At 39.3% G+C, this 18,874-nt stretch overlaps 1 protein-coding gene across 21 annotated transcripts in view; it reads left to right on the top strand.

Annotated features, from left to right (window-relative positions):
- svila (supervillin a) overlaps positions 1-18,874 on the top strand; it is a 43,181-nt gene that overhangs the window by 10,195 nt on the left and 14,112 nt on the right. For 8 of the 21 annotated variants that reach the window (XR_008964761.1, XM_057358048.1, XM_057358050.1 and 5 more), the window contains 13 exons: positions 2,878-3,756; positions 4,197-4,364; positions 4,860-4,894; positions 6,539-6,603; positions 7,437-7,573; positions 7,955-8,050; positions 8,764-9,049; positions 9,492-9,560; positions 12,160-12,568; positions 15,034-15,262; positions 16,622-16,754; positions 17,736-17,783; positions 18,430-18,498. Coding sequence is in view for 20 of the 21 variants with exons in the window: in XM_057358048.1 (XP_057214031.1) it covers positions 2,878-3,756; positions 4,197-4,364; positions 4,860-4,894; positions 6,539-6,603; positions 7,437-7,573; positions 7,955-8,050; positions 8,764-9,049; positions 9,492-9,560; positions 12,160-12,568; positions 15,034-15,262; positions 16,622-16,754; positions 17,736-17,783; positions 18,430-18,498 (2,623 nt within the window). In the remaining variant the exon portion in view is untranslated. The remainder of the gene's footprint in view (positions 1-2,877; positions 3,757-4,196; positions 4,365-4,859; positions 4,895-6,538; positions 6,604-7,436; positions 7,574-7,954; positions 8,051-8,763; positions 9,050-9,491; positions 9,561-12,159; positions 12,569-15,033; positions 15,263-16,621; positions 16,755-17,735; positions 17,784-18,429; positions 18,499-18,874) is intronic. The other 13 variants (XM_057358047.1, XM_057358054.1, XM_057358063.1 and 10 more) reach the window with 9 other exon arrangements.

The raw sequence follows: 18,874 nt of genomic DNA, 5'->3' as shown, positions 1-18,874 counted from the left end.
GCAGAATTGTGACGCATGTCGATCTACAATGATGCAGAAGTCGCATGAATTCCGATATGACCGTTCAGACTGAGGTCTCATTGCGAAACATAGGACCTATATCCGATTTAGGACCACATATGGAAGTGGCTCAGATCAGATTTAAAAAGGATTTTGGTGGCAGTGTAAACGTAGTCTTAGGGAAGGTTAAAAACAGTTCACATGACTCTTACAGAGTGCAAAACATGGTTTCACTTGATAGGGGTTCAAAGCCCAGTGGAGTGCTTCTTTGCCAAATATGTACAGTAACTCAATTTTGAGTGTAAAGAATACAGCCGTCAAGTCTCTGCAAGTCTCTGGAGGACTTGGGTCAGAGGAAGCAGCTTTGAACAGCTAGAGGAAGTGGAGGAAAAATAAAAAAACATATGTACAAAAGGGCTGGACTTTCTTTTATGTAGAGTTGCACCGATATATCTGCATTGGTCGATAAAAGCACTTTTCCACACTATCGGCTATCAGTCGAGAAAATGAAATGAATTTGTGCTCTGTATATAGTACACGTTAAGAAACATCACCAGTTTGATGTTCAACATTAATAGTCATTATATGAATTAATAACATTCAGAAGGTTAAGAAATATTAATTTAATCTTTAGAATCTGTAATGGCATGTAATCGGAATTGGTGGAGAAATTTAGTATCGTTGCATCTCTACTTATGTGTTGCTTTCAAGTGTTAAGTCAGCTCAAAACCAGCTCAGCTGCTGGACATCAAGCTTTAACATGGGTGAACAGGTGAAAAAAAAGAGGTTACACATAGTGACATCTGACAACAGGATAGAGAAATTATATAAAGGAAAAAGATAGAGTTCTATAAGCATCATGGTGGTTTTTGTTCTGTGTGATTTGAAAGATATAATTATATATTTTGTTTTTGCAAAAGGCTTGTCCTTGTCCATTGGTCAGACAACTAGACAGTCCTGCTTCTCACTTTCACCACTGGCTGACCCGTTGTTGCTATATTAGGCTGGTCGGGCTGATCAAACATCTAGGGTATCAACAGTCTTGTTTTGATAGCGCCACAATGTTCACACTTTAGGGAAATCAACCCATGCAACCCTTGTATGTAGTTAGAACTGGTTAAAAAAGACACTCTTTTCATATAAGAATTACTGGCAGTGCATTAACTGGTTATGATGAGAGAATCTTTTCCTGCTGAGAACTCTGCTGAGAGCTTTGACTTTACTGCTGAATCTGAACTAAAGGTACAGTAAAGATCCAGTCATCACACAGTAAGCAAGTTTAGCAGCAAACCACCCTGACTCTTCTGTGCTCTTTTCACTAGCATATAATGAGATGCTGTGCTGTGTGAAATTAGATGGTTGATAGGATGCCCTAGCTAAATATATGATAATGGATTTTGGAGAGGTCTTCTGCCGGTTAAGGCTGTTTTTCACATTACGGGTTTGCTTATGTAGGATTCTCCAACTGAATCCTTTAAATTATAACACTGGCCATTGGGCTTAATAGTTTGTGCCACATTATAAAAAGGTAACCATGAGACCAAAGTAATATTATTTTAACAATGAAGTCAAAGTTGTTTTGAAGAATGTTGGTAACAACAGCTGTACTTGCACTGGTTTGTGTTCATACAATAGAAGTCAATGGGTACTGCCATTGTTCGGTGACCAACATTCTTCAAAATGTCTTTTGTGTTCTGCAGAAGAAAGTAAATCATACAGGTTTGAAATGATAAGAGGGTGAGTAAATGATGACAACATTTTTTTTGCCTTATAATGGTTTCCTATGGAAAAATGCCTGATGTGAAATTTTGCTCATTGATACTGGTTTCATCTGCATTATGACTTCACTTTAATCTTGTAATGTTTTTTTTTTGCGTGGAACTAACATGCTGTCATAGATTTTTTACAGTGAATGCAAAAACATAAGTGGGAAAAAAACTTCTACAATGAAAAGCCTTATGGAAATGAAAGCTTTAGTGCAAGTTCTGCCAGGAAGACTCAAATGCTGCATCACTTATTACCTATAGTTCTAGCCTATCATCACCCAACACTTGGAGTATACAGTATGAGATCCATACCTACTCAACATTAGGGCTGGGCAATATATATCGCGGTTCACGCTAATTATACATGTCTAAATCGATTCTGAAATCGATTCAATGTTCTATGCACAGCTCTTACGTGAACTATGGCTCTGTGATCAGTAGGAAGTACTGCTCGATCTCAAATCACTTTGAGATTGAGTTGTTTATAATGTACATTTGAAAAGCAACACTCGTCAAACATCACTATAAATATACTTTATTATCATGAAAATACCTGAGAAGGTTTGAAGAACAGCGATGGAATATGACCACTGGCATTTCCTGGAACTAATTGTTCTTCTTCTGTTTCTCATATTCGGAGTTTCTGCGCAAGAGCACCCTCTGGCTTTCGGATGTGGCGGCATTTAACCGTAAGTCATTGAGAAACTAAGAATCGCATGATATTTTGCCCAGCCCTACTCAACATGTGCCTTTGCAAATACTGAGGCAGACATTCAACCCCCTCCTCCCCACCACCACCAGGTCGGTCCCTGTCCATACATCCCGAGGGGAAGGCTCCGCCTCTGCCTGCATCTCCAGGCAAGAAGTGCAAGAATCTGCGACCCTCTACGGGCGGGGCCTACACCAATGAACTTAATCATATTATCTTTTGCTTTCATTAGCTGGTCAGCTGTTAAATAAATGTCGTTGCAACGCCATCTTGCCTCCCAAGTCTTTCTGGCAGAACTGCTCATATGTTCAGAGTTTTTATTGCCAGTTGTGTTTATGCAGTGTCAGCAAATATTGAATACTTCTTTCCTCTAAGCATTAACCCTTTTCTCTTCTCCTGAAGAATCCGAGTTAGGGAGAGACTGGCCCGCGACGAGCCTTCTCACAAAAGTCCAAAGTTGGGCTCTGCAACAGAGACTCCTGCTTACACCCAATTTCCCCAGTCATACCCTCTATATCATTCTCACGCTTTGACACTCCCCAACACACCAGCTAAACAACAGCAGACCCATCCAGTCCAGGAGGAGCGCCATGATCAGGGGGGCCAGAGTTACTTCTCTATGGGCAGTGAATCCAAACATAAACACGAGAGCCAGGAGATGCTCGAAGAAGCAGGATGCAAAAAAGATGGGCAACAGGATGTGAGGGCAGTGGGTCTCCACCACAGCAGGAAGGCTGTTTTACCCTCTGAGATTCGACGGAAAGAAAAAAGCACGGAGGACCCACGCCGTGGATGGACTGAGAACATGGAAGCAAACCTGAGGATTAGTGGCCACGGAAGGGAGTTTGTTACAGAAGATCCCAGAGGGATGCGGGGAGACTGGTCAAGACGGGAAGTTTACACGGAGCACATGTCCCGACGTCAGGCTGCAGAGTCTATGTATGCAAAATCTAAAGAGTCCCAAAAGAGGACTGATGCTACACTTCATCAGCAAGGATCCAGTTCTGCTTTGCTCCAAACTTCTACCCAAACCCCTGCCGTGTCCTCCAGTGGAAGATGGGCGCCAGGTTCATCCAAACCCCTCACTCACTGTGATGCTGGAATTGTCCAGAAGACTGTTTCTCATAAAAAAAAACCCATCCAGGACTCGGTTCACATCAGAGAGGCTGCTCCTCAGGAGAAAGTTCCCAATGGGGATCTCCTACCTGAACCCAAGGTTTCAGTGGCCCAGCTCCGCCACACCTACCTGAAAAGTGTTGCAAGCCCCCGGAAAACCGAACTGTAGGTGGTGGTACATTACCGTAATGTATCGGCTTACTAACCCGTCTAACATTGAAGGAGGAATGAGTTAATCTAACTATCCAATCCAGCTTCCTGGAGAATGAAATGAAGGAAAAGACCACATTTTAAGAATCATCTTTTCCTTTAGTTATCATACTCTTGGATATATGTTGCTCAGCTTGTGCCCTTTCTTGCTCTCTCTGTCTGTCTTTCCTCGGCTTAACTTGTTAACTTCGTCTTTCCGGATGGACCTAGCAATATTGGCCTAATCACTTTTTTGATGTTTGTAGGGGTTTCATTAATTCGCATAACACACCATGAGATGTCAAACATAATTCATTCTCAGCTTGGCTTTAACAATGAGTTTATCCAGCATCCTTTCTCTCATATCTGTCATTTATATTTCTGTCCTGCTTCATTCATACTTTGTGACATAATAGGGCAAAAGGACCACCTGCAGTTACAGACGTCCCCTGGAGAATTAAGAGAGGCGGAGATCGGTCATCTCATCGCCCTATGAGATATATATGTGCTGCTGAGACTAGAAAGACATCTGAGAGATTTAGAACTCAGCCGATCACAACAACTGAACGTGAATGGTTGGACCGGTAGGCTTTATGGGTAGATTTATGCACGACAGTGAGTTTTAGCTTGGAGTGCAGCTTCAAATTAACTTCACATATTGAATGGTTTTGTTTAACATGGTGATAACGTAGAATCATTTGTGAGTGACTCCTCTGAGGACTCTATTCTAACTGCACTTTAATTCCTTAACCATCAATTTGTTAGCAATTCCCGTCTTGACTTTTTTTACACAGTTTTTATGTGTAGTCGATTCTAATGTAAAGGTTTGGTCAGTTTTTTCAATGAAACGTTCTTTGTTTTGTCTTAATTCTAACGCTGTGGATTAAACAGTTCTTTCCTGCGCTTACCAACCAAGTAATCCTGCTGCTTTGTGTATTTTCCAGATTTCCTCTTTGTTCTCTTCATGTTGCTAAATACTCTGCTTTGTGCATTTACGCTATCGGATGGTTGATGTTATTTTCTCGATCTGTACCTTAATTGTAACTGTTTACTAAGTTTTAAACTTTTGTTCCCTACAGGTCTTGTCTAACCCCTGAACCGCCAAGCCTGGAGGGTAAGTCTCAAATCTTTTATATACATAAAAAAGCAGTTCTTAATCGAATCAAGCTCTAATGTACCATGTCTTTGTTATTGTATTTTAAAATGGAAAGTTGCTGTTCTGTAGCACGATATTGTTTAATTCGGTTTGATTTAGCTCTTTAGATGCTGATTTAGATTCATTATGAACAGGAACTTTTCTAACAGGATTTTTCATTGTTCATAAAGAATGGGGAGGGGACGATGTTATGTAACATGAAAGCAAAATTAAAACTTGTGTTGTGCGTTTGCACAGGAGTGTCATACCACCCATAATTCATAAATAGTTTCTCTTTTCACAATTAAGTGTATTATTATGAATCATATCAATTTGGCTCTGAGCTAGGAAATGTTTTGAACTAGGAAAAAGAAAGACATTCATTTTGAAAGATGTTTACAGGTGTATTGCTTGACTTTGGAAACTTCCATATATTTTTAAAGGGGTCATATGACACGGCTAAAACGAATATTTGTAATGCAATATGTATACACGATTTAAGGTTCAAAAACGCTGTATTTTCCACATACCTTGCATGTTTGTATCTCCTCTTTGTCCCGCCTCTCTGAAACGCGCAGATTTTTTACAAAGCTCATCGCTCTAAAAAGCGAGGTTTGCTATGATTGGCCAGTTAACCAGTGCGTAGTGATTGGTTGAATACTGCAAGCGTGTGACGGATTTGTAACGCCTCTTACCATATTTGGAACATCAGGTACAAAGCAATTGTACTGACAGGTACGTCACCATACTTGTGTATACATTTGGGCGGTCTTAGTCAACTCATACCATGAACTGACATAGATTTGTGGGGGTGTGGTTACACGAGGCGTTTCAGGCAGGTCTGGGTGAGCATTCGCTTTTAGATAGAATGCATCTTTTGTTCCGACACTTTAATTTTTGCAATTTTACGTGTTTAATACATGCATGGGCAACTTATAACACTCCAAAGACACAGAAAAACACATGTTCGCACCATATGACCCCTTTAAGGGAAAACCTGAAAAGGATTATGTCAAAATGCATGTTAAACCAAGTTACACAGAAAATAGGTATTTGATCTGTGTCGTATTATTCATTTTATTTATTTTTTCATTATTCTTTGCCCCATTTTTATTTTGTTTTTATTTCTTTATTCATTAATGTTAATTTCTAAAATCAATTAAGACCGTGTTAAAAAAGTATAGCAGCCATTATAACTAAGCAGTATTGTTCCCTCTACTTTTATAAATGTCTAAGTTGCCCCCTCCTTAGCATATATATTTTTGGAAAAGTCGAGCTGATAAGGTTCGGATTGTTTAAACTTCATCAAATTGGAACTGCCTTGTAGCACATCTGGATCCTTTATATAAGCTAGTACTGCTTTGCTTTTCTAGTTCTGTGTAATTTGAACATTTTAATGCTTGTTGACACGAGGAATTTGTCTAAAATTGAGCAGAAAAAAGCTTAATTTATATCGCACCTTTTAAAACGGTGTTTACAAAGTGCTCAAAGTAGCTTGTGAAATGTTTTACCATGTGTTCAGCGTTTCACATGTTTCCTTCTGAAGTCATTGGGTTTCAACACATTGTTCTCATGAAAACACTTCTGAGTCATTCATTTCCTCATTTTTCTGTGTTTTTCCAGTGGATGAGGAGAAGCTGGATGAGAAAGCAAAGCTGAGTGTGGCTGCCAAGCGCTCTCTCTTCAGGGTACGAGGAGCCTGAGTGTGTCTGCGCCTGTTCCAAAACCTTTTAGCGAGCTGCTTCACTGTCTGCATCCTAACCCAAATCAAACCACTGAAAGTGACTGATTTGACGCACATGCCAGGCCAATGTCAAAACATATCACGACTCAGTTTTGTCGATTCCAGCAGGGTCTGCTAAGCTTACGAAATGATACTGTAATAAGCACAACAGATAACACACACATTAGATGGGCCATTGATCATTTAGGTGGGGCAATATTGTTTTTATTATGCTAGATTAATAAAATATGCTAGTTCATGAACATGTCGCTTTGCATTTTTTGGTGAAATTATTCACCAACCTTGATGCAGTGCATTATAGATTTAGGCTAAACTTAGGTATAGCTTGGATCTATGTGCTGTTTAGAATAATTTTACCCACGCCTTAAAATGTTTCCCAAGTGAGCAGCTTTTAGCTTTTGCACAAAACTCACACTGTACACAAATACTGCATTCCTTAAATATAATAACTTTATTTTATATAGCGACTTTAAAAGTAGCATCTCAAAGCGCTTTACAGAAGTAAAAATAGAGGGACAAAAATTCAACATATACTAGAAATCAATAACAACAAGATAAAAACAATCAGATAAAAACAAAAATAGAAACAAGCAATTTCACTAAACAAATTATACAAAGCAAATATAAATAAAAACAAGGCACTCTCATATCTCACATAAAAGCTACCATAATACCATAAATATATAAAAAAAATATTTCATTCATGTTTAATCTGCTTTTTACATTATTTCTGTATTTATTTCAATATTTAATTTTACCCATCTCGATGTGTCTTAGGAGCTAGAGAAGAGTTCAGATGGTTCAGTTCTGAAGTCATGGAGTCGTAACCCTGGCGTGGAACGGAGGCTGAGGAGAGGTCAGGATCGTTCACGCACCCAGCCTGTGACATCAGAGGAGGTGGTCATTGCTGCTACGTAAGTGTACAGTTTTATTCGAGTCTGTTCTTTAAATGAAATGCAGCAGCTTTTAGCTGGAGAACAAAACATTTTTCCCAATCTGTTTATTCTATTGTGTGTTCGAAAAATACGAGGTGTAACATCTACAGTTAACATGAGCAAATGAAAGTTTTGCCAAACTGGTATACCAACAACCATACAGTATGCACAACATTTTACACATAAAAAATGACTGGGACGACAAGACATTGTACATTTTTCTTCTCAAGGTTTATTCCTATCATTGTCTGTCATGTCCTTTTCTGTTGTATGTAGTTATTTGTTCTTCAGTTCTCATTTAATTTCCATGTTCTTTTCCTTTTCTCTCCTCCTCTCTCTTGGCCTCTGTGTGGTTTAAAGTGTCCCTGGCCATTTGTCACAGTCCGAGACTGTGCGAACCTCTGTAGCACGTGTTCCTAGTCCCACTTTAATCAACAGCTCTGTGACCAAATACAGGTACCCCGGATCAGACATACTGTACTGTATATAAACACTCACATGAGCCTATGTGTGTGTGTGTAAGACGGGCATGGTCACTCCAATCAATACTAATGTTTGTCAGTTGCTGTACTGAGAGCATGTATATGTCCACAGATGTGCATGTCATTAAAAAAAATTCTCTCATGTGTGAATTATGTAAACCATACTTTTTTGATAGACTGTGAATAAAATAAAGATAGATGTTGTTTAGAAAAGTTAAACAAGGATGAGTTGAAATTTAGATCTAAAATTTCTTTAACTGAAGAAACAGCACCCTCTTGTGGCATTATCAAGTCACGTATTTTCTTCTGCAATTAAGGTGGAGAATTTTATAGCATATTCACAGCATGACATGTTTGTCTGCACACACTCCGATGATTTTTATAGAGATATCTGCCTAGATTACCTTTAAAAATGTCTAACACGGCCATTTATTCATTGATCCGAATAAATAAATTGCTATGTTATGTTTTTGCCAATTTATTTGGCGGTTACTCCGCATAGCTTCACTCAGATTTTGACATAATTCACGGGGGCTTAAATGTTCAAAGCATGCATGCATCACATTTTTTTAAAAATGTCTAATTTTTAATGATTCGAACAGATTACATCATCATATGAGTCCAAAATAATGGAGTTGACTTTAAACAGAATATCTTTAGCAAACAAAATAAGGATCTGTCCCACAGTCTGCAGGCATCATCTCAGCAGAGCTCAATGGTGAGGGAGCAGGCCAGAGAATTTCGGCTGGCTCAAGAGGCCGTGGAGATGGATCTAGCTCGGCACGCGTTTCCTGAGGAGGATGGCAAGGAGGAGCCAGACCTTTCCACGCTTACACTGGCAGAGAAGATGGCACTCTTTAATCGCCTGGCACAGCCGTCCAGCCACGCCCCTCGGGCTAGGAGTGACACTCGGGCACGCAGGAATAACACACGCTACCAGACGCAGCCAATCACACTGGGAGAGGTTGAACAGGTATTTACAATGTCACTTCCTTTGTTTACTGATTAGATATGTACGGTATGCACATTTTTGTTTTAGGTATGTGTTGGGTTATTTTGTAAATGTGTTTATAACCTGCAGATTGAGCTATAATAGCAAACACTGTCGCAGAATCTGCAAAGTAATCACAGTTCTTCTCATGAGCACATCAGAGACAAATGCATATCCTGTCAGAGACAGGAAGTAGGTCCAGGAGGTCAGCCTTTAAATGGGTCTCATTAAATTAAGGATCCCGTAGTCATTTAGTCTGTCTTTTAAAATGAATTGATGTTGGGAAACAGTTTCTTAGCTAAATCTTTCTCACTATCACTAACAGCTATGAATAGATAACTAGACAACATACAGTATTTTTTTTACAGTATAGTTAGTCTTAAATTAGTCTCTAAGGGATGAAAGAGTTTTGTCTGTCACACAGGATGGCTCTGTTTCTGAGATGTGTGATGAGGAGTCGGAGTTCTCAGAGGTTCTCAGTGATCTGGAACATGTGAGGGTGCTTGTGTTCACTAGAACTGTATGATGTCTCACACAGCGAGGGTTTTGCTCTGCTTGCAGTAAAACCGTTGGCCCGGTGTTTTAACTGCAGTGTCCTAATGCTTGAGAATATATTTCTTTCTGTGCCAGTAGCCTGAATTCAGGAAGTTTTTTAGCATCTTGCTACCACAATGATGTCATTAGGCATGAGCAGTAATGCTATTATATGTCATTGTTCTTCAGATTGCTGGAATTTGCTTTTGTAGTAGAGCTAAGAAATGTTGACAGACAGTGTTTTGTCATTTTGTTTATCATGCTTTAAAAATGTACAGTACATGCATTATTAAAAGGATAGTTCACCCAAAAATGAACGTTCTGTCATTTACGCATTTTTTTGGCTTTGTAAACCCATATGACTTTCTTTCTTCTGCAAGACACAAAAGATGTTTTGAAGAATGTTGGTAACCGAACTACAGCGGTACCCGTTCACTTCTATTGTATGGAAACAAAACCAATGCAAGTCAATGGTCAGTTCTTTAAAATATCTTCTTTTTGTGTTCTGCAGAAGAAGGAAAGCCATACAGGTTTAAAATGACAAGAGAATGAGCAAATAATGACAGAATTGACATTTTTGGGTGATCTATCCCTTTAAAGGAGTAGTTCACCTTCAAAATGAAAATTCTGTCATCATTTACACGCCCTCTTGTCATTTCAAACCTGTATGACTTACTTTCTTCTGCAGAACACAAAAGAAGATATTTAGAAAAATGCTGGTAACAGAACTGCACAGCCCCCCATTCACTTCTTTTGTAACCAATGCAAGTGAATGGGTGGGCTGTTAACAACATTCTTCCAAATATCTTCTTTTGTGTTCTGCGGAAGGAAGAAAGTCATACAGGTTTGAAATGACAGAATTTTCATTTTGAAGGTGATCTACTCCTATAAGACTAGGCCAATACAGATTTTGTTATGCTGTTAATAACATGATATATGTTTGCATGGTTATTAGTGAGCATAATAATTTCTGTACAATTACACTAGTCAGATTAAAAAAATTCATGTAAAATGACATATATTTTGATATGTGATGTTGTATATACTGTGTTTGTTCTAATGTTATGAATTCTGACGTTGGCACATTTCACATGAGCTTCCCAAGCACTTCTCTCATAAACATTCATTGAGGGTTAGATGAAATTGGGTCATATCTCTGTAGACATCAGGTGTCTCTGAAACCGCTCCCTATCTCGTGCACTATATCGGGTGTCTGCCATTTTGTAGTGATGTCCAAAACCTGAGTGAACTACTTCATTCCCTACATTCGTTCACTCGTTTTTACCTGCGAAAAAAGTACTCTGATTTTGAGTGTATATCCGATGTACATTCACTATTTCCCATGATACAACACGAGACGGCCTCTTGTTTAGAATCCGCTGGAGGACACTGACCGTTAATGACACGAATGTATGATTAAACACACTTATGTTTGTTCTTGTTGACGGTTATTTTCTACTTTTAAAGAATATGCAGATTAAATGAATAAGCTCAACAGTGGAGTTTTATTTTAAATTTATTAAAGAATTGTATTAAACGTGATAAATAAGCATGCCTGCAGTGCAATTAAATGGGACGGCTGTTTTGTTCTCTTTTTTTGAAACTAATATAACTAATAATTTGAGTATTTTATAAAACGATCCACAAAGCCACACAGGTGTAATACAAGCTAATCGTTATGTTTATGACGAACGTCTGCGACAGTACTGTCAGATGCAGGTTATATACGTCAGTGTCTGAAATCACTCGCTCATTTTCATTCACTTCTTCAATGATAGTGGACTCAAATGTCATTGGCTATATAGGGAATAGTGAAGGAGTGAATGGTTTCAGACACAGCAGTCATCTCTATTTGCCTGCGAGTGTGTGGGGAAGTCAGAATGTTTGAGTGTTTTTATGAGAAGAGGGGAAATGAATGAGTGTAAGTGAGATCACCGCTGATTGATTTCCTCATTTCACAGTCAATGATTCTTGTTCTGAATGTGCCCCACTGAGCCACAGACACAGGACACTCATTTATTGTGCTCGTCTGTGCCTGTTGCGAGTGATTCAATGTGTCCGTTTCTAAGGGCATGATGGGAACAATCGGGTTCAGTGTATAATTGCAATGGCTTTGAGAACTGTCCCGTCATTGGCTGATTTGATGCTGCAGGAAATGCAATGAGTCAGCGGCTGGTTAGTCAGCATGATTGACACCTCTATACTGATGGACTGTTGATGAATGTGATGTTTCCAGTTAATGCTGACCCACTTAGTTCTCTTATCCCTTCTCTCTCTTTTTATTTTATTTTAACCCCCCTCTTCTCTCTCTCTCTCGCGCTCTCTCGCGCTCTCTCTCTCTCTCTCTCTCTCTCTCTCTCTCGCGCTCTCTCTCTCTCTCTCTCTCTCTCTCTCTCTCTTTTATTTCCTACTTTTTACTGTAATGTCATTGCTCCACTTTTTCTCTTTCCCATCATCCTCTTTTCTGACCCACAACCTCGACACAATCCACATCTCCCATCATCCCTTCTACTTTCTCCTTCTTTCTTCCTCTCTCCCCCACTCTTGTTCTCCTCTAGTTGCTGCCTGCGGGTGGAGATCGTTTTGCATCCGCCTCTTCCTCGGTCCTTAAATCCTCTACGGTTTCTACTGAACACGCCGGTGACATCCACCTGGCCACGCCTAATTTATCTGGCCCCGCCTACTATGAGCAGGCCCTTTCCCCACCACACCACTCTCAACCTGCACAAGAGACATCCAAGAATCAGACACATCAGGAAGCCGATATGTCAACTGTGGCCCAAGGAGAAAGGCTGGTTTTGGGCATGGGGAAGAGGAAGCACCCCTCGCCAGAAAGCATTAAACAGACGCCACAAGCTCAGCCGGACAGAGAGTGGGAGGAGCCGAAAGGGCGTAATATGGAGCTGGTGACCTCTCAAGACCTTTCAGAAACAGATGGAAAGCACAAGTCAAAGGGAGCCGTCTCAGGTAGAGGAATAAGTGTCACCTTTTCACTAGACTTTTATTGTTTGTCTGTTTAGTAGAAATAAAGTGTAAACAGGTGTAACTTAATACGTATGGAATAATTGACGACGGGCCGTTCAATTATCGAAAGTTAATGCACACCCCGAGGTGGTAATGCGGCCACGACGCGAAGCGGAGTGGCCGTTACACCTCGGGTGTGCATTAACTTTCGATAATTGAAAGTACCGGAGTCAATTATTCCGCTTATACCACGGTCACAACACCACAAGACGTTGTTCCGATACCACAAGACGTTGTTACGATGTTTTATCTCAAGACATTTGTATGGTATTTGTCCCGGAATGCACTTGCTGGTAGAACTAATTTCTTACGCATCTCATCTGAAGGCGTTGCTTGAGCCTGCATATGCAGTTTTCCGAGAGCGAGAGAAAGACAGACAGTGCACGTGCACACGCGTTTGCTTCACTGAGAGTGAAAAGACAAATATCTATATTTGATTTGTTTTCGTCGTATTTAACACCCCTGTCGTATAAGAAAAGTATTAAGAGAAAAAATGTGACACGGAGGTTTCTGCGCCAGCTGCGGTTCTCGCAGTGGCATAGAAAGCTTCCTGCTGTGTGTTTTAAGTCCCGTTTACCCATTCCACAGACGAATTTAACATGTTGTTTTTGTTATGTTTGTGCTTCGTGTTTTATCTTTAACCCGATGATTGTGTCATGTAGTTTGCCGTTACCTTTGATATATGCTTTAGTTTTTCGTCTGAACAGTCCTGTACAGTGCTCTCGCCATTGTTGTTCAAATGCTGTCCATAAATAATAGTTATTTCTTCTCAGACAATGGAATTTGCCTGTCACTTTGTCTGTTGTTAGATACGTATTCACTGGTGGACAGTAGGCTACATTTAAGTTAAACTGGGCGCAGTGATATGGAACTGTAATTCGGTCGACAAATCTGGAACTACTTCATAGGTGTGCGTTTAACTGAAAAATAATGCACACCCGTCGAACGTTCGTCAGCCAATCAGAATGAAGCATTCAACAGCCCCGTGGTATAAAATAACAATAAAGCAACAATGTATTTCGATTTTATAATTCATACTGTAATCATTAATGCATGTCATTTATAATGTGTACTAGTTGTGAAATGTTGTGTGCGTGTGTGTATGCGTGTGGGGGGGATAGAAAGGTAAAAAAATGACTCGCTTACCCTAATTTGCGTCTACAGTATTGACTTGAATAATAACTACATACAGTCTCGACCAAAAGTGATGTTCAACATTGGAAAGCTGACATAATCTTATCTTTTTATTCAAGTATATTATTAAAGATAAAACAAAAACCTTGTGTTCTTGTTCAATAATTGTACTTCGAGTATAAACTACTATAAATGGTAAGAATTTGGTAACGCACGTACAAAGCTTATTGAGTCAAGACGCAGGATAATGATCGCAAAATATTACTGTGAACGAGGCTCAATAAATAATAATAATGGATCAAATTGTCGAAGTTATTTTTGCATTTTTTATGTATTCCAATACCTTAAGTTTGTTTTGTTAATTTTGATACATCTCAAATTTTGATCATATCGTCTAACCTTTCCCCTGACATCACTTTTGGCCACTAGTGTGTATACGGGTAGTTGACAAATAAATCTTGTCCTATGGTGTGACAGCAAAAAATAAAAAAACAAACTGTTCATAATATATTCTTTTATAATTATAATATAACATGGCATAAGAGAGATTTATCTTCATTGTTAGTTTTTTCTAAATTGTTGCCGTCACACCAAAGGACACGTGCGGTTTATTTGTCAACTACCCATAAGCACTATTTACTACTGTATATTGATACAAAAGCGTTAATTAAATACAAATACAAAGTTAAAGTCTTTGAAGAAACCAGTGTTAAATAACATACTGACATTTTGGTACTGGCTACTGAAATTTTGTGTGCCTGATACATTTCGACAGGGATAGGGGAATATAGCTTGTTATGATGGCTTCATGCAGTGCAGGGCGGTGGTGATGTTTTTTATTTTTGCTGTACAGCAGATGTGCTCTGTGCTGATAATAGTGTTCATCATGCATGGCAGAGCAATAGAATATTATGTGCGTCTTTTCTGTTGATTGTAGAGTTCGAGTAGTTTGTAAAGTGTCTTCTGCTTTTCCTCATCCAAACAGACAAAGAGAGGTTTAAACCTAGTAAGCCAGACAGACAGAAAGATGTCTGTGTAACCCGCGTAACCACAGCGTAAAACAAAGCTTCCCTTTATGTTTAAAAAACACTGACACTCGCTTCCTGTGTAACCTCACTTGCATATTTATTACAATTTTACTCCGTATGTGTGCATTCTTGACAGAACAGTGTGTATATGTACATGTAAGAGTGTTTGTCTGTGTCACATAGCTGGCCTTGATCGCATCAGCAGGGCCGCTGTAACCCTGTGTTTTCTGTGTCTGTGATGAGCAGATCTTCCTGTGCACACAGCCGCAGTACGCGCTGCGACCGCTGCGACGCAGGACTCGACACGGGGCGTCTCTCTCACGCAGCACACACACGCGCAGATGCTCACAGAGTCTGGCGCGCACCTCCCCGTGGACTGCAGGAGAGAGCAGGAGTGTGAGACGGACTTTATAACAGAGGAGGGAGACATGTTCACAGACATCATGTCTGCCAGACAGATGTCCATCAAAGAGAGGCGAGTGCTGTGTTTGTAGTTTGAAATATTACATGAGAATTGTCAAAAGGAGTCTTGAAAGTTCGTGTTGGTTGTGTGTGATTTTGCATGTGTTTTTTAGCAGTGATTTTATCCTCGGTGTATGAAATATTGCATTTCATTTGGACTATAGATTGGTAAAAAATGACGGTCCAAAATTAAGCGTGGATGGTGCTTGCTTGTTTACAGCATTTGAAAGCAGAAAGCAAAAGTATGCTAGGAAATGTATAAGCTTTTCACTTTGCACTAGATGTTTGTTGACAGTAATGATGCTGCTGTAATGTAGTCATGTCGGCTTTAGCATCTTCGTGGTGATGAGGGTCAAATATGAACAAAAATATCATTTGGAATTATAAAAAGATGACTTCCAAGTTGACTAAATCTAGCAGGATGTAGTTCAATATGACTCTCTGGTGTTTTGATCATCTGGATAGGATTGGATTTGTTTAGTCAGAGCTGTATTGCTGTGGTCTGTTTAGGATCAAAGTGTTGTGTAACTGACAGACAGGGAGGGAGGCTGGCACAAACAGAATGGTTTAATTGATTGATGACATTGTAAAAACTGTTGATCTCCGAGCCTTCTCACATTTATTTTTTATTTTATTTTTTTATAAAACAAATGTATAGAGAACAAATGTATAGAAACGGTGTATAGATATGCATTTGGGTAAATTTGATGAAAAACGTTTGACAAATCTGAGCTCAGTTCGTGACATTGTTGCGATATCTTCAGAAACTGTAATGAAGACATTTGTGAGATTTCTGGGTCTTTGTCTTAGGAAAAAACTATCTGAGACTTAAAGCGGAGGTAACACACGCAGTTTCTGCCAATCTCATATTAATCTTCAGTACCTATAGAGTGGTACTGCATGCTTCATATCTTTGAAGAGTGTTTAGTTTGATCACATTTATAAACCGAGACAGCTGTATGATTATTTCCAAAAACAGTCGAGCTCCTGGAGGCGTGCAGGGGGGCGGAACTAAAGCACGAGCACACAATACATCATTGCATTATTCCTGCATAACTGTTGATTCACTATACGTTCGTGTTGTTTACATTATGCACGTACGTGCCGATCGCCAACAAAACACAGACGTATGACTTGGTTTGACTTACCGCGTGCGGTTCATGACCGGCATCTTTTTGCGCTGGGACCGCTCCATCTTTCAGTTTCAAACGATCTGCAAATCCAGCGTTATATCCACCGTTTATATGACATTCATCACCGAAATGCCGGGCCAAGTTGACCATGTTAAGCATGAGAAGCCAGCACGTTTAACAGTGCAAATAAATCAGAATGCATGAAATAGCATTTTTTAAAATAATTGTGTTCCTGTCAGGCTGGTCCTGTTGAAGAAGAGCGGAGAGGACGACTGGAGGAATCGCATCAATAAAAAACAGGATGTGGTGAAGGTCGCGGTGTCTGAAAAACACGCTCAGCTGTGGGAAGTGGAGCAGAGCTTCAAGAAGAAGGTAACCCCTGAACTTTGAACTCGGCTGTCACCTGATCATAAAGGTCATAGTGAATTGTACTTTGTATACTGTGTATTCGCTAACGGTTGTGTTGGTATGATTAAAAGCATCTGGTAGAGCAAATATCATGATACAAATTAATGGTCACTTCTGTTTGTTGCATAGTTTACTTACTACTGATATTAGTCTTATGTCAAAAAGCAAAACCTTTGCTTCAGAAATGTAATGAGTATTTCTAAACAGAGAATCGCATGTCCGTTTAATTTAGTTGCTCTCTTGTTTATTTTATGGTTTTTGTTTGCATGTTTTTCTGGTGTTCACTCTGCAAGCTAAAATGAAGTTTTGCAGTTTTGCTTGGCTGCATGAAACTCAGTCACAATATTCAACTGATCAGGCAAACTTGCATGACATCATTATACACGCGTGTACTGTAATCTCTGAAACGAGGTTCTAGATCATTAGTATGTTTGATATGTTTTTAACATGCATCTATCAGTGTTTCATCTGTCTCTTTCTTTTAATACACTTCTTTTTGCATGTTTTTGTTATCATATAGTCATTATACATTAGATAAAACTCTAATAAAAGATGCAATCTTTTAAATCTTTGCATGTAATTCTCTATTGTGCAGATGGGATTAGGTTTCACATGCTTTTCTCTGTTTGGATTTATTCTTAAAACTTAAGGTTATGTGCTTGAATTCGCATCTTTATTGTTTTACATCATGATTCGATCACTTGAACATGATTTTCTACTATTCGAGTGCTTTTCTAATGGAAAACTGTCAGTTAGTTGATATAAGTGGAGTAAAAATACAGCCTATTTCTTGGCAGATGCCCTGGTTGAACAGGTTTAGTAATCAGACAGTTGTCTTCGAAAAATAAAGACAATTTTATGTGACGGATGTAAAAAATGAAGAACTTGTTCATAGCATGCCCGAGCGGGGTATTTTCCCCATATTTATTTTCCCCCTTTTTCTAGGATGATGGGATGATGATAGATGACTTTGCTGTGTCTGATCAACTCTGGGTAAGGCTGTTAGCCGTTAGCCGCAGTGCTAACAGGCTTAACACAGGTTGATGGTGGTGTTCAAGGGTTATGGTGTTGTCTGTATTAATCTTTGCAACTTTAACGTCCATTTGCTGTCCTGGTGCTTATTCCACTCACAGTGCTACCATGGTCATAGTATGACTTATGCAATACAGGAATCTTGTATCTTTCTTTTATTTAATTACAGTCATTGTGGTTACTTTGTCATTGTGGTGATGTGTTGTGTTATAGTTATGATGTGCTGTTTGTTGCTTTGTTCCACCACCCATTCAAGCTTTTAATCTGCTTTAGTCACCTTTTGACAGTGATGAAACTGTAAATTTGTCATTTATTGTGAAAAGGCAGTATTGTATCTGCCAGTTTAGATGTTGCAGTCAACTTTCAACAGAACTGTTTCAGAATCGGCCAATTCAGGGTGGTTGGGCAAGGCATCTCGTTGTGCATTGAATTTACAGTTGTCTCAGATTATTTGATGTGATCATTGGCATTGTGGAGGTGATGTGACATTTAGAGGATAGTCTAAGATCACACCAGTGTCACCTTCCCGCTGTCTGTCTCTTCCTCCTCATGCCTTGTTGTCACACATCATATTTTGTCTTGCTTCCCCTCGCCATCCTGTCTTTAGGACCCTGTCTTTTCCTCCTCTTTTTCGTGTGCCTCTGAACCACTGGATCATATAGCCATTCACCCTCAGGTGAGCAAGACCCTCCCCTTACCTGCCTGTGATACGCGTACAACCATTATGCATTATTTTCGTTCATTTTAACATTTGCTTTCATTTTAGTACTTTTTAAGTAGTGTTTTTTAATGTCAAAGAAATTTCATTTGACAAGCTCTGCATGCTCATCTGAAGTACTTGAATCGTTTTAGACAGTTTGCATGTCATTGCATGTCTTCATGCATAAAATAAGGAAGTTTAGTCATTTTAATAATAAGTCATTTTGTTATCTCTGCATTTATATAAGATGATGTATTTGGAATATTTAAAATGTATTCTGAGCCCAGGGGTCCGTGAAAAGACTTTGACATATTAGGTGACATAATTTGGTAATAGATATTTCTACATCTAT

Source organism: Triplophysa rosa, linkage group LG18, assembly GCF_024868665.1.
Source record: "Triplophysa rosa linkage group LG18, Trosa_1v2, whole genome shotgun sequence".
NCBI classification, from domain to species: Eukaryota; Metazoa; Chordata; class Actinopteri; order Cypriniformes; family Nemacheilidae; genus Triplophysa; species Triplophysa rosa.
This window is presented reverse-complemented; position numbering and strand designations above follow the sequence as displayed.